At 34.4% G+C, this 16,027-nt stretch overlaps 1 protein-coding gene across 1 annotated transcript in view; it reads left to right on the top strand.

Moving 5' to 3' along the window:
• CDH9 (cadherin 9) overlaps positions 1–16,027 on the top strand; it is a 113,320-nt gene that overhangs the window by 26,550 nt on the left and 70,743 nt on the right. The window contains exon 2 of the mRNA XM_074356624.1: positions 13,440–13,712. Within this exon, the coding sequence (XP_074212725.1) occupies positions 13,485–13,712 (228 nt within the window). The 5' untranslated portion in view covers positions 13,440–13,484. The remainder of the gene's footprint in view (positions 1–13,439; positions 13,713–16,027) is intronic.

Genomic DNA, 16,027 nt, shown 5'->3' with positions numbered 1-16,027 from the left:
AGATTTTAAAAAAATGAATGCCAAAGTTATTTTCTCCTGCTCTGGCAAATGTGGAAGCAGAGACTGAAGCAGCCTCAGCCTGAAATTCTGATAAACATGAAGTGGAACAACCTTCTAGTGGAACAACCACTAGCTGAACTATGATAAACATGCTGTGTGCATGGGACATATATATTATTGTTGTAATACACTGTTATCATTGCATTAACCAGCCCATTTAAGCTCGTATAATCAGGCACTATTCCATCTAGTTTATGTGTATCAACTAACTTAACTCAAAACACTAAAAATAATAATAATAATAATACAACATTCATATCAAGGCAACTGGGGAACCAATGCTTAAATAACTTTCAAGGTCACCTAGCTAGGAGTGACAGAGCTGTGATTTGAAATCAGGCATCTGGGCTCCTGAGGTCATGGAGCAGTGACCTGTAATAGTCCTGAGTTTTAAAATGTGAACAATTTTCTAGGCTGACTCCACAGAAAAAATGAAATAATGACAGATATTAGAACATTTGTAAATGTATTTGTCACTAAGAAAGACTGTAGCATCTTCTAGGAATTAAAAGCTTAACTATTTGACTTTTTGACTATTTAGGAAGCATTTGAATAATCCAGGTAAAAGACAATCTACATTTACTCATAAAAGCATTACAATATATTAATCACACAGTGAAGGTTATAGTTTCAATCCAATGTCAATTTCCAACCCCCATATTGTTGATCACTTGGTTTGATGTCACTACCTCCTCCTTGATACACTTTCCTCTCTGGGCTACAGGAACACCCTCACTCCCTCAGTTGCTCTGTCCTCTTCTCTACTCTCCCCCTCAGTTACTTCTCTCACATAGACACAACTGAAATAAACCAGACACTCTATTGCTGTAGTACCCTTAATCCAGTTTATACTTTGCCTGAAAGAACACCCTCACATATCTAATTGGATAGCTCCCTTTTCTTCAAATATTTACCCAAATAATGCTTTATCAATGAGACCAACCTGGAATTTCACTTCCCTTTCCTTGCCCAGCACCTATATTCACACCCCACTATACTGCATTAATTTTTTAATAGCTCCAAATACCTTCTACCTACTATAAGTTTTTCATATTTGTTGTGTTTATTGGATAGTGTTTGTCTCTTTCTGTATGATTTGTTTGTATCCCAAGCACCTATAGTGTGCTGTATGTCTGGCAATAGTAGGCATCATACAAATATTTGAAGAATAGCTGGGTGGCTCACTTTCTAACAGACTAGATGCTCATTCAGATAATTTATACAATCTTAGGTGGTTCCCCTGAGTCAGTCTGAAAATTGGGTTTGAGTACAGGTGATTGACTGAAAATGTGCTGCTCTGGAGAAAATTGTAAGAAGGGAATAAAGCAGGAGAGAGGAGGAGAAAAAACACAGCACCCAACCCACATGGTCCCAAGTTTGAGCCTAGCCTTGACCTAATCTACAAAGAGAAGGCTCTGAGCATAAAGTGGAATAGAGAGGTGACCCACCTTGAGGCAAGGAGTCTGGCTATTTATACCTTAGTGTCACTGATTGGGTGGGGAGTGGAGGAACTTTCCTAGCTTGGTGGTTCTCATCAATCCAGAAAAATTCTCAGAAGGGAGCAGCTATAGGCAGCTAGCAGACAAACTTCACAGCAGCTCGCTGGCAAGTAGATTGGCTTGATAAATGGGATCCACATGAAGCACAGCAGCATCTACTATAGAATCCAGATTAACCCTTACAGTAAACTATGGATGTGCTTATGCCTGTAAAATGGTTAATATAATAATCTAAAATGACCCTTTCAAATCTCATTTATAGTTTCCTAGGCAAATGCCTACTGTTTTATTGAACGTTCATAAAATATAATTATATAATGACCTAATCAATAGGTCCAGTTTGAAGGAAAGGAAGACTGTATGTAATTGAATTTTATGGACCTACTAGATTTCACATTCTTTTTATACACATGATTTTATTTAATCATTTTATCTCTTGAGAAGGTAAGCTTATGATTCCTATTCTAGATATAATTAAAATAAAACCTAGTTAATAAATTCATCTAAGCTCATTAAGAGAGTAATAAATTCAGAGTAGTAATCCATATCCTCCTCCACATTTACTGTTCATTCTACTTTTCTGCCTACATTTATAATGTCAATGTAAAATTACATATTTTTCAAATTTTACATCCCTTTTATTTTGAAACATGGAGTCTAAATTTAAACTAAAAAAAATTACATCAATATTTGTACTAATCCCTAATTGAAGTTTAACATAGTCCAAAATTATGTTTATAGGTATCAATCTACAGAAGTATTAGAGATATCTGTGACTTTATCATTAGTAGAAATAAAATATCATAATAAATACCTCATCTGTTCATTTTTTTCTACACAGTTTTGGTACTGATCAGATCTGCTACTAGGTCTTATTATTTATTGCATTAATTAAGAAGCATATGTATTATTTTATCACAATCAGTTTTGGAAAATAGTTTGATAGCTTATTTTAATAAAACGTGATTTCCTTTTTAATGCTACACATCTTGTAACTTAATTCATGTCTTAAAGACATTTCCATCATCAGACTGACAAGAAGGTTATGAAGCAAAAGTTAAAATTACTGTTTAAAATCCAAAATACTCTCTATTTTTGCTTAAAACATTAACTTGTCATCTGTATCTGTACTGTGGTGATTATTATAAGTGCTTGCATATTTGTTTTATAATTTGCTTGCCCATAGCTACTTAATTTCCCTTCCTTTCCTCAGTACTGCTAAGCACGTCCTACCACAACCAACCTGTTCCCATTCTCCCCTGCTCCATCCTGAGACATGAGCTGGGCAACAGTTTGGTCTGAACTATTGCTTTCTAGAGCTAACTCAAGAAAGAAGCTCTGTCAAATCAAGTACAGTTTTAAATACGGACAATTTTTAGCACTATGTGTTCTTTGTGAAGTGTGAAATACTTAGTGTAGGCTGATGCATGTGAGACACTCATTAACTTACATCTGACAGAGTCTGATGTTCATTTTTGACACTGGAAGCTGACATGAAACCACGGGTAAAAAATTCATTTACACCATTTTATTCCACTGATTAAAAATTTGAAATATAAATTTAAGATTTTCTTTCATTTTCCTGGTAGATTAAATATTATTCAATCAATGACTTCCAATGTCAGTAACTTATTCTGGGATGTGTTATAAATAAACTCCATCTTGTTATATATGTAGACTATATTCCTAGAATATAAATTCCTCAAGGAATAAGCTATTCTGTTCACCTAGACAAATGCCTGGACAAAGAGTAGGCATGTCATATATATTTGGTGAAATAATTATAACATAGATTTTTGATGATGTGATGATATGACCTTATATTACATATTAAGTTGCATGATTTACTTACCCTTTTCCTACTCTTAGACATTTAGTTCACTTTTAACTTTTCCCCAATGTTTCTGTCAGGATATTTCTGGGAAACAGTTGACATACTCAATGACGAGGAAGGGTTTAATAGAGAGTGTGGGCGGGGTTCAAGAAACTAACTAGGGATGGTGTAGTGTTTTAGGTGTGTGTGTGCGCGTGCGCGTGCGCGTGCGTGTGCGTGTGCGTGCGTGTGTGCCTTAAGCACTGCTTTACTTTCTGGCATTACAAGATGCACCTGGCTCTTGTATATTTCCTACTCTAGTCCTAGAATCAGCCATTTTTCCAAGGAGCCCTGATTCCTTTAATTGGAAACTGGGATTAGAAACCAAGATCTGGGTGCTAGTGAGTTCCGTGGCAACAGGTGGTTTTGCTATCAGGCCATCCCAGCTAACAGAGCAAAGAATACGTATGCATGTATACTAACTTGTATGTATACACATATCTATAAATATTTCAATATATAATCATCTGTAATTATATTAAAGTACATGAGTTTTCACTGATGTCTCCAGCTCTAATCCATTACCACATGGATCATGCTGTCCTCCTCCTCATGCTAATCTGTAAATTCTCCCAAACAGTAACAAACCTGACTCCCAATATCTGCCATCTGTTTACTTAATCAATTTCAGTATACATGTAGAACAGCATAATTGCTAAACTATACCCTTGGGAGAAACAACTTTATTAACTAGGAAGCAGTGCATATGTGCAATTTCTTTCCATTTAGTCTAAGAGGCTCCACTTATTTCCAATGTTATTTAGGGCAGCACCTTTCTCTCCCCTTCCCTTCACTGAGGTTGTTTCATACATTTTTAATAAGTCAGGTTCTCTTGTGGCAGTCTGCATTCCTTCTTGGACCCCATGTCTCCAGTCCCCAATTCCTAAATGATTTCTTCTTTTAATGTGGATAGATTAAGACTCACTCTGTGCTGTAAAGTTGTATGAGTTTTGACAAATGTGTATTGTCACTCAGACATACCATACAGAATTCACTGTTCAAAAGTTCCCCTTTTCACCTGTTCATCCCTACTATTTTCTTCCCAAACCACTGCAACCACTGATCTTTTCTACGGTCTCTATAGTTCTGCCTATTTCAGAATGTCACATAGTTTGAATCATTCAGTATGTAGCTTTTTCAGACTGGAATTTTTTCACTTAGCATCATGCCTTTTAGTTTCCTCATGTTTTTTGAGACTTGATAGCTCATTTATATTTATCTCTTAATAATATTATGTAGACATACCACAATTTGTTTATCCTTTGACCTACATTTTGTGCTACTCTAAGCCTAATTATAACCAATGTTGTAGCTGGATCAGCCCTGTGTTTCTAATTATGACTGCAAAATACTCTCAGCAATAACCGTCAGAAAAATCTGGTTAAAAAAAAAAAAAAACAAAGGTTTATTACTCACAACTCCTGGAAAGTACATGGCACACCTGGGAGCACACATCTAGATCCTGGGGAGGAGGTGATGGGGTGAGAGAGAGAGAGAGAAAGATACTGACCTCATGGTCTGAGTTTCTGCTTTTGTTGGGGTCGAGAGTGGGGGCCTAGGGTTCTGGGGGCTCACTCTTTATTGGTGAATTTAAAACATAGGAGCTGGATTTAAAGTGCAAGAAGAGTAAAGCAAATGGCCCAAAAGGCCAATTATCAAAGTCAACCAGGATCTCTAAAACAAGAGAGCCTCAAAGGAGGGGAGCGGGCATCTAATTTTCTATCTGCTCCTGCGGCTGACAATGTCTTTACCTGAAATAGCCTTCATCTCAGTGGACAACTGGGCAGCTGCATTACAAAAAAAAAAGAAAAGAAAAAAAATCCAATTGCTATCAGAGTTTAAAGTACAACCTATTGACAGGCATCTTTTTTCCAGTGTTTGGAGATTATGAATAAAGTTTCTATAAATATTAATGTGATTTTTTGTGTGTGCATTATTTTTCAGTCGATGAGTTATATACCTAGGAGCATGATTCCTGGACTTATATAGTAAAACTGTTCAGTTTTGTAAGAAACTTCCAGATAGCCTTCCAACGTGGCTGTATTATAATGCATTCCCATCAGCAATGAATGAGAGTTCCTGTTGCTCCACATCCACAGCAGCAATTTATACTGTCAGTTTTTGGATTTTAGCTGTTCTAGTTTTGCAGTAGCCTCTTGTTTCAATTTCAATTTGCAGTTTCCTAATGGCAATTGACTTTAAGAGGCTTTTTTTTTTCCTTGGTATGCTCATTTACCTCGGTATATCTTCTTTGGTGGGGTGTCATCTTTTCACAGGTTTGGCACATTTTTAATCGGGTTTTTTATGTTCTTATTATTGAGTTTTAAATGTTCTTTGTATACTTAGTATATAAATTCTTCATCAGATATTTGTCCTGCACACATTTTTCCCTGTTGTTGCCTTGTCTTTTCATTCTCTTAACAACACTTTCACAGAGTAGACATTTTTAATTTCAGTAAAATCTATCTTAATTTTTTCTTTCATAAAATGTACTTGCCATGTTTATATCTAAAACTCATTGTCAAACCTAAGTTTATCAAAATTTTCTCTTGTATTTTCTTCTAGAAACTTTGTAATTTTACATTAGCATCTATGTTTCATTTAGAGTTAATTTTTGTGAAAAGTATAAGGTTTGTATGGAGATTAGTTTAAAACAAATTTTTTTTGTATGTGGATGTCCAGCTATTCCAGCACAATTTGTTGAGAAAGCTATCCTTTCTCCACTGAATTGCCATTGCCCTTTTAATCAAATATCAGTTGACTACATTTGTGTGGATCTCATTTTGAACTCTCTATTCTAGTCAATCTGTGTGTTCATTCTTTTACCAAAACCAAGCTGTCTTGATAACCGTAAATGTGTAGTAAGTTTTGAAATTATCTTGCTTTATTTTTATTTATAACATTTAGCACCATCTGCCACTTAACTTATTTTATTGTTTGTTTCTCCTCTGTTTTGTTTGTCTGTTGTCCTCTACAAAATACCTTTACCATCTCTGCAGGTACGGTTACTTTGTTTAATTCATTGCTATATTGCCAGTGCCTGGAACCATCTTGCATATGGCATGTTTTCATCAATTTCGCTTAGATAGTGAATACACACATGTCTATAATTCACTTGTACTTCTTTTTAACTACTTATATATAACTTTACTATTATTACCTGTTTTAAGATTATTCTTTATGTATTAATGATATTGACTCATTCTATATAAAATTTGTTGTTGCCTTTTTCTCCTTTTCTCATGTATCTAAGGGGAAGTTCCCACAGATTGTAAGAAGTGCTGAGAATGGGAACTTCCAACTTCTATACTAGCTTAATCACTCTTTCCTATGGAAAGCCCTCTCTTCACATGATTTCTTACATATGTTTTCATAGATCCTCTGTTGTGCTTTGTTTATTGTTTTTTTCCTTCAGATGAAGGTGTTATTGCAGGTGCTTATGCTGCTAAGATGGTGGGCATTCCCCTTAGCTTTATTGTAGTCCAATTTTATGCTGCATATTATGTCATTTTCCCACACCAATTTGAAAATCGTTTTGTCCAGTTTCCAGTGTGAAGAACACCTCAACTAAAAATGTTTCAAAATTCTACTTGTTCCCTACACCAATAATACCTTGTTAGCCAACATTCTTAAGTAAGTTGTGAACACAGTTCTCTCCTATCAGTTTTTCCATCTCAGATACTAACTAAAATGATTCATTTATAAGGCATATCTTCAAATTAAAATATACACAAAATAATACCCTCAACTTATCCCTTTTTTCTTTGTTTTATTATATTATAGATGGTGCCTTAATTGAACAGATATAATAATCTTGGCCAACCACAAAGGAGGCATCTTTATAATAGAGGGTCATATGTAAGTTTTGATCCCCCATTCAGAGTTTTCTTTTAAGATAAATATATTAATGTATGTGGAAATGCTTTGTAGATTACAAATCTTAAAATGATAAAATACTAAAATCAATCACATACACTTGTTTTGTATGTATATTTCATCTGAGAAGCTGCCTGAAAACATGATTGGAACTACTAAAATACTTTATCTGAGTTTAAACTATAGGGATAAGAAATAATGATCTAATTTAATTTTGGATGTGGATTTTACATGCTGAACATACTACTTAATTACAATAATGCACTTTTTCTTGGCTCACAAATAGCCAACAGTCATTTTTCTCAAATGCAATTGAAATATAATTAAGAGAACAAGGGAATGATAATAAAACAATTTTCAGTTTTTAAAGATAACAAGATTCAAGTGAATTCCCTGATTACAAAATCAAAATTAAACCAAACTTAAAATATTGTACTTCATAAAGCATCTGATAGTATTTATTTATCAACAAAAACTGTGATTAAAATGCAGAGCATTTAAGGCTGATAGTGGTAATTAAGCATAGAAAATTTAGTAATCAGCTTGTTGCTATTGAATGAATAAAGGATATAAAGAATTTTTAATAAACCTTATGGGATAAGAGCTTGCTAACTTTAAAAACAAATGAAAAATAATCCTTTTAGAATTTGCACTTTTGTCTAAGAACTGAGGAATGTTCAGTGGTTAAATTGGCCACAGGAGGAGTACATTAATTTCCTCAAAAGTGAAAAAATTATGCCCAGAATTATGAAGAAAATAAAGAAGATATTTAATAAAAGGGCTGATCAAACACTCTATACCACTTTATGAAGTTCATACTTAATCCCACGTTACGGAAACTTTTATGAATATTACTCTTACTTCGTTGCAGACTGAATTTCATTTGTTAGCGGAAAAAATACCTCCAGAACTCTTTTAAAAGGCACGTTTCCTCCCAGTTAAATTCTTTGTATATCTGTATTGGCTTGTTTATGCAATAGAATATTGTCAATCTCATTTGCGATCGATCCCAGTCTCAAATTAGGGATTATTCATTTTAGGCATGAATCAACTAAACAATTAATTTTACAAATACATATTAAGTACCTACTGCATGTCAATAACTGTTTCATGCAGGGCACATTGATTTACAAAATATCTCACCACCAGACAAGTTACATTATAACTAAAGGAAGTAGTCACTAAACATATAATCCACTAAATAGAAAATATAATTAAAATTATTGTAAATTATTTGACGGAAATAAATGTATGGTAGGAATCAGTAGAGACTGAATTTGGGTAAGCTGTTCTTGAAAAGGTTGTTGTAAAAGACTTTGCAAGAAAGCAGAATATAATATAGAAACTGAAAATAATGAGAAGTTGGCTATGTATGACCGAGGTAAGACTGTTAAAAGTCAGAGCGTGAGTAAGGCGAAGATTTTGAATTGGGCAAGCACTTAAAGTACATGAAGGAGGCTTCCAGGTGGGCACATATAGAGCAATATTACTTAACACCAGTATAATTAAGATCAGGAGCATTGACATCAGTTTGATGGAATTCAAATCCTAGATGCCTTCTATCTTTCCCACAGGTGCCTAACACCCTGTCGTATTAGCAAGTTACTTCAACAAACAAAGGCTCAGTTTATCCCTCTTACTAATACAGTCAATGTAATATTGTTGCAAGGAGAGTTAAAGAAACAGTATTTGAAAAAAGACAGCACATTGCTATAACATGGAAGGCAAGTTAGAACAAATGTTGGTTTCCAGCATCACAGATGTTAATAGTCTATTTCTAGAGCAGTAGAGCCCAAGTGTAAGGGAGTTCCTGGATTTAATTTTCCACCATTCTGCTGCTACTTATATGAACTTGCACAGTCATTTACCTTCTCTGTTCCTTAGTTTCCTTATAATAATATGAGGGATTATAGAAGAATCTACTTTGAAGGTTGTCATAAATATATAAATTCAATTATATAAAAGCAGTAGAAAAGTGAATCAATTTGCATCCTATTATTAATTATGCTGCAATGTTATTAGTAGCAGTATAAAATGACTTTTTTATTTTGATCAAGAATAAGAAGAAAATGATTATTTTTCTAATAGATGGTCTCTTCCCCTGATATAAATGACACTCAAAAAATGGCTTAATAATCTACCCAGTTCACAAACTAATAACCTAGGAGTTATTTATTTTTTTCTTCTTTTTAATCTTTTATAACCAGTACCCAAGAAAGTAGTATTTACTTTCCTGAATATGTGAATATGTGAATATGTGGGTCTTATTCAGGTCTTAGGTCTGATTTCTCGGAAACAAAGCCTGAGGCAAGGATTTGGGTGCAAGTGATTGGTTTTAACAGGTTGCTTCCAGGTCAGGAAGTGGAGAAGAGTGTGGGAAAGTAGGACAGGAAGAAGAATCCGAGAGAATATATATGATTTCAGTCAAAGTCCCAGCCTCAGCACGATTCTTTAAGGGAGCTCTGGGATGTAAATATTGTGTCAGTTTTAATACTTCTGCACCTGTTAGACACTGGCTCAGGGATTCTGTGGTAGATAACTGTAAACTTGCAGGCACTTTAGGCTCCCTGTGCCTGTGGGCAAAGTGGCTCCAGTAGCCAAGGGAAGTCCTCCAAAGAGAGTTGCAGGTGCAGGCCATTAGAAGCAAAAGCATAGAAAAGTACTAGTGCATGTATGTGTGTTTGTGTGTGTGTGGGCATATTAAAGAATCCAAGGAAATCTGAGTAGAGTATTAGGGTCCACTTCAAAGCACTTCTCTATAAGCCAACATCATCTCTTTCTGGACTAGAGTGATAGACTTTTAATGGATCTCCCTCTTAACCAAATCCTTTCTTACCCTATAATCTGTCTTCCACTCTGCAGCCAGATTGATCTTCTCTAAACATGGCATGATAAAGTCTTCCAACTGCTTTCCATTGCTCTGAAAATGAAAGCAAATTTCTTACGATAGCTTATAGATGCCTATGGGATCCTGGCCTCTGTCAAGTCTCTGGCTCCATCTAATATAACCGGACTTTTCTGCTTAAAGGCTTACATTCTACCCAAAGTGGGCACTGCAGAACAGATGGCGGGAAATGAGGAATGCTCTCCATTTTCTCTTGCAAGGGTGATCACCAAGGATGATGGCCAAAAAAATCCTCCAGTGGAAAGAAACCAGGGTAACAAGTGTGGTCAACGAAGGAATTTGTTGTATTTTATTGAAGTGAGTTCACAGCTGTTCTTGAAATCCTCTGGCTGCTTATTTTCTATTGCACCGCCAATTATAAATAAAATGTGGGGTCTTTTCAGAACTAATGTCCACTAGATGGTACCTTTCCATTACATCTTTTCTAAAATATTATTTGAAATTGTAGTTTCCTGACATTTGCTTCAGAATTTTACATTGTTTTGGTTAAATCTACCAATTCCCTATAGTTTACAGTCTTATTAATACCCACATAAAGTTCTGATAGTGTTGATGGGAATAATTAATAAATCTATAATGAGAATAAAAAGAGTTTTGAGCCAAACTGAGGAGTATAGCCTGGGAGACACAGATTAAAGAAGCACTTGTACTGTGTTCCACTGGAATACAAAATGGGGGAGGCTTATAAAAGCAAAATCCTTTATATGTTAGAAAATTACATAAGATGTTTGTCAAGAATTAGGATTGGAGCTGGCAAGAAGAAAGGATGCTTGTTAAGCAAGGACTGGCTGGGGTCTGAAATGGTTGCACAGTTACAAGGTGCTACAGCTGTTAGCAGATACTGTTTTGAGGGCAGCTGGTGGTATCCTGGAGTCTGATACAGCTCAGGAAATTCAAGTCCATGCAGGAATGTGCCTGAAACCATGTCCACAGTGGCCACTCAGTTTCATTTTGGATGCCTGCACCACAGTTTCCCCATTTTGATTTTTAAATGCATTCTTTCCTTAAATGGTTAAAGCAGATGTACAATGCATGTTAAATAGGCCAAGGCCAAGCTTTTTTAGTGAGCATAAAGTTCAAGTTAAGTTATATTTACACCAGAATGACTTATCCAATATGTGAAAATTTCTTCTACCAAGAATAATTACCATCACCCAATACTTCAGAGTAAAAAATTAACATAACTCTGATTTCTCTCATTCTGGAGGAATGTGTAGATTCGTGGCCATATAATGTGTATTTTGTTAAGTAAGAACATTTTAACAAATAGTAGGTATGGAAATTAGGGTACATATAGCTGGACAAGCCAATAGCTTTAGACCATAGCAAACACTGATACTATTATCTGCCAATCACCATTCTCACCATAGCAAACACTGATACTGATACCTGCCAATCAGACAGATATACACACACACACGACTATGGTGGGAACATCCACGGCTGAGGCTGAGGCTGAGGCTGAGGCTGAGAACATGAACACACTGAGAATTTGTGTGCAAGCACCACACTAACTTCTTTACATGTATTATCTTATGCAAAAAAATATTGTTTAAAGCTGTGGGTCTAAAATCGAGTTCATATACTTACTATCTGGATGGTTTTGTCAAATTCCTTAAATTCTTCACACCTCAGTCTTCTCATAGGTATGTGCTATTGTGAAAATAATTCCTTGTATTACAAATATCTATGACTTTGTGATAAAAGTTCAAAATAATATTAATAGCAATACGTTGTGGGTCAGTTACTAATTATTCTCCTTTGATAGCAATTGTTGAGACCTAGTGATGTGGGTAAATATCCAAGTCTCACAGAAAACAAGTGATAAAGCCATGCCAGAGGCTTATATTTGACCTTTATGCCTTCATAACAGCAACTGAATCCATAGATGTGTATGGTCCAGCACTGGGCATCTGGTCCAAGTCAGGTAAATTTGAGTCCATTTCCAAGATTTTTTTAAACTTAAAATAGAAAAGACTATCAGGTGCTTTCTGGATTGGAAGATGTTAAATCTGAACTTCATATATTCTTATATTTTAACAGACTGAGAAGGATTAGGTCAAAGCCAAAGAGAGAGACAGAGAGAGAAGGAGAAAGAGAGAAGTTACTCAAGTATCCTAGATTTTAATTCTAGTTTTCATGAACAGGAAATGCCCACTTCTTTATTGCTTTCATTCTTTCCTTTCTACACTTAATTTGATTTTATAATCCAATTACTTCTTTTATTTTTGCCTACACCACTTTGAGATGGGTTTCTTTTGCTTCCCAAATCATTATCATCAGCAGTCATGCCTCTAGATCAAATGCCTTGCAAATTAAACCAATTTACCGCTAAATAAAATTAATTTTGAAATATCAGGTTAACTATCATTTTTACTTAGAGGAGAATCAATTTACTATGTCAACAGAGAAACATTGTTTATTTCAAAATTCTGGATCTAATTATCCCATAGGTAAAAACCCATATTTGATTTTGCAATACCAATTTTGTGTGCTCTGTTTTGTTCTATAATTTTAGAAAATAAATATGTGTTCTTATTTTTAATTATCAGGTAAAATGTTTTTGAACATGAGGAGAGCATGTTTTCCTGTCTCAGATAAATGTGACTGACAACTGACTGTTGGGTAAAAAAGTTATTGATTGGAAAGGATCAAATGGAACAGTGCTAGGCACTGCAGATACAATCGAAAGTATATTTGGTATCATGTAATTTGCCTCAAGGCAACGTCTCAACATATTAACAGAAGAATAAGGAGGAGGAGGGGGAAATAGAAGATGAGGAAGAGAAATAGCTTATAGAAGAAAATAGTGTTCTTTAAAGTATATAGGTTCACATATATGTACATATTAATAAATACTCTTATTATTAGGAATAAATATTCTTTTATTATTATTATTATGAGCTTTGATATATTATAGAACTTAATTTTTTCAAAATTCTTAATATTTTAAATTACAAATAAATTCACATTTATGTGCTGTAATACAGTGATAATGAGGTCAGCTGTTAACTTACTGTTTAATTTATTTGTGTTATATATGTTTTCCCTAATTATCTGTATAATATGTGAGTTTTAGTGATAGTTCACTGATGTAACATGGAAAAATAATGTATAATATATTATTTATAACACTTAAATAACATTCAGGAAATGTTTACAGTATACAGGTTATGGGAAAATGAAACACAACCTAATTAGCCATTTTTCTCCTCCTACTTCTCAGGGGAAACAGCACATTGAATTTGATATCCTGCTGAAGCCGCAGATAATGAGGACTTACCATTTCCTACCACTACTCATCTGGACCTCTGTGTTTCATACAATTGATGCTATCCCATTACAAGAAAATGCCAACAGAGATTTTCCAAGTGAAAGGATCATGGGTCTGACACAAGATGATGGTAAAGTGCTGCATCGCACCAAGCGTGGCTGGATGTGGAATCAGTTCTTCTTGTTGGAAGAATACACAGGTACAGACACACAATATGTAGGCAAGGTAAGAATTTTTTTACGATCCGTCTAGCAGCTGAAAGTGATAGTAATTTTTACAGCAACTTTCTATGTCACTAATGATTATTTTATAGTATTTGACTAATTACGATGTGCAGAAGGCATGATGTTGCAAATTCTTTTCGTAGGGTAGAGTGAGGGATGTGAGTATTCAGGTAGCTAGATTAGGTCCGTATCCATAGTAAGCCTCAAAATAAAATTACTTATTTGTGGAGTTATTTCATTATTAATCAGGTAGATATGATTTAATTTTATGTGTGTGCATCTAAAAGATTAAACAAACTTTCTTTATTTAATTCAAAAACAGGTAGATAATAAGTTAATGTGTTATATGAGGCAAAACAAAATGCAATTGTAATGTACTCAAAATTCCTAAAATATACTGGTCTTTGCTGATGCATAATTTATCATAATTAAAATAGTATGCTATGTATCAGAAATAAATTTGAATACTTCTAGATGCTCCTGTTTCTTATCACCAATCAAAGTGAACTGCTTCCTGCCTGTAATGATGACCAAAGAGTCTAAGGCAGAAGGAAGAAGAAAAGAAAAACAGAAGTAGAAAGAAAATGCTACCCTTAGAAAGATTTAATTCCATTTTAGTAGCAGCAAGTGAAAAATTGCTCATTAGCATTTAGGAGCAAATGGCAACAAGGAATATGTAACTTCCTTGGTGTATCCAGGTTTGAGGAAAGAGATTCATTACCTCTCTTCTCTTTCTTCTGTGTCTTGAAATAGGTGATGTGATCTTTCTGACATCCGGAATTTTCTCTTTATCTATCTTCCCCTTACCAATCTCATTCATACTATACTATACATATGACAATTCCTGTTCACTGTTCACTGTGAATTATCCCCAATTTACACCTATTGCTGAGGCACTTTTAAATTCTGAGCATAAAACAAAATAAACCACTATAAAAACTAACACTGCCCATGGATCATATATTTATTATTTATTCTTGGCACAAGACACTAGAAGTGACTCTAATGGTACAAATATTTGTTTGACTCAGTGGCAACATCAGACAAATAAGAGAATGAGCCAAAAATGAGAACATGAAAAGTAGCCAGTAGCACAAAAGTCATGCTTATTGTTGTTAAATTGGAAATATGTTTGTCTGTGAAATTGCTGAAATCTTGATCTAATTTTTCATTTTCTCTGTTTGACAGTGTACTTTTGTCAAATGACACTTCCTTTATTGGAAGCATATTATTTCCTATTCTTTTAATATCTCTCTTTTCTGGTTCCGTAGGTCATGTTCATTTTGCCCCACACGGTTCACTTGCTGATGCTTTTTTCCTCTCTTATTTCTCCTCAAGTTAGTCATATGAACCCCTCCAGTACCCCTCATTTAACATCACTTTTTCACACTATAGTTTTTCACACTATAGTTAATAACTAACATCAGGATATTTCAAGTTCAACTGACAAATGTTTGTGTCTCAGGGCTTGAAATTGCCTTATGATTCTTTCTCTAAGGCAGTGTATAAAGGACACATTCAGTTCATGGGGCCTTGCACAGAGTTTTATCCTTGGAGAGTCAAAGATACAGAAGAATAGACACAGATAAAAAGAGATACTCTGAATCTTAAGACAATCAAGGCTCCACTGCAAGCATTTATTTTTACCTGTAAACAAAAATGCTTTCTTTAAAAGTGGCGTGCACATTGATTAATTGACCACCATTACTGCACTGACATTTAAAAATGTACATTGTGCTTTAGATCTTTTTGTACCATCTTGCTTATATTTAATTAGTTCGGTAATCTGTCAAAAATAGTTACTAAAAGTGTGTGCCTAGCTCTGTTAAATTACTTTTCACAAAGTATTTTATCACTTGTCTTGGGAAAATAACCTCTTTTCACCATGGACAAGTTAATATGTTCAATTTTTTGTACTTATTTATACTTGACAACCAGATCATGAGCCCAAAATAGGAAACCCTTTATAATAATCAGAATATTTTTCAAATGAGGATAATCAAACCAAAACTATGTGTCAACTATTTTTATATTATCCATGGAAAACAATACTCATATGAAACAGAAACTTCAAAAAATAAAACAGCTATAATACTTTTTGGAAAAAAAAATTTCTGTTTTATAATAGGGCCTTGTCTTAGATATGCCATGCACCACATATTTAGTTCATTATAAAAGTGGGGTTCCAACTACTCTTAGCATTTATTAAACTCTTAAAAGTCTGTAAATTCTCTCCTCACCTGCTCTCCTGGCTTTTGACTGTATTATTAGTTATTTGCATATACAGAGACGGGGTAGCCCCCCAACCCTGAACTT

This window comes from Camelus bactrianus, chromosome 3, assembly GCF_048773025.1.
Source record: "Camelus bactrianus isolate YW-2024 breed Bactrian camel chromosome 3, ASM4877302v1, whole genome shotgun sequence".
Taxonomy (NCBI): Eukaryota; Metazoa; Chordata; class Mammalia; order Artiodactyla; family Camelidae; genus Camelus; species Camelus bactrianus.
The sequence above is the reverse complement of the archived record's forward strand: the minus strand, read 5'-3'. Positions and strand labels throughout refer to the sequence as shown.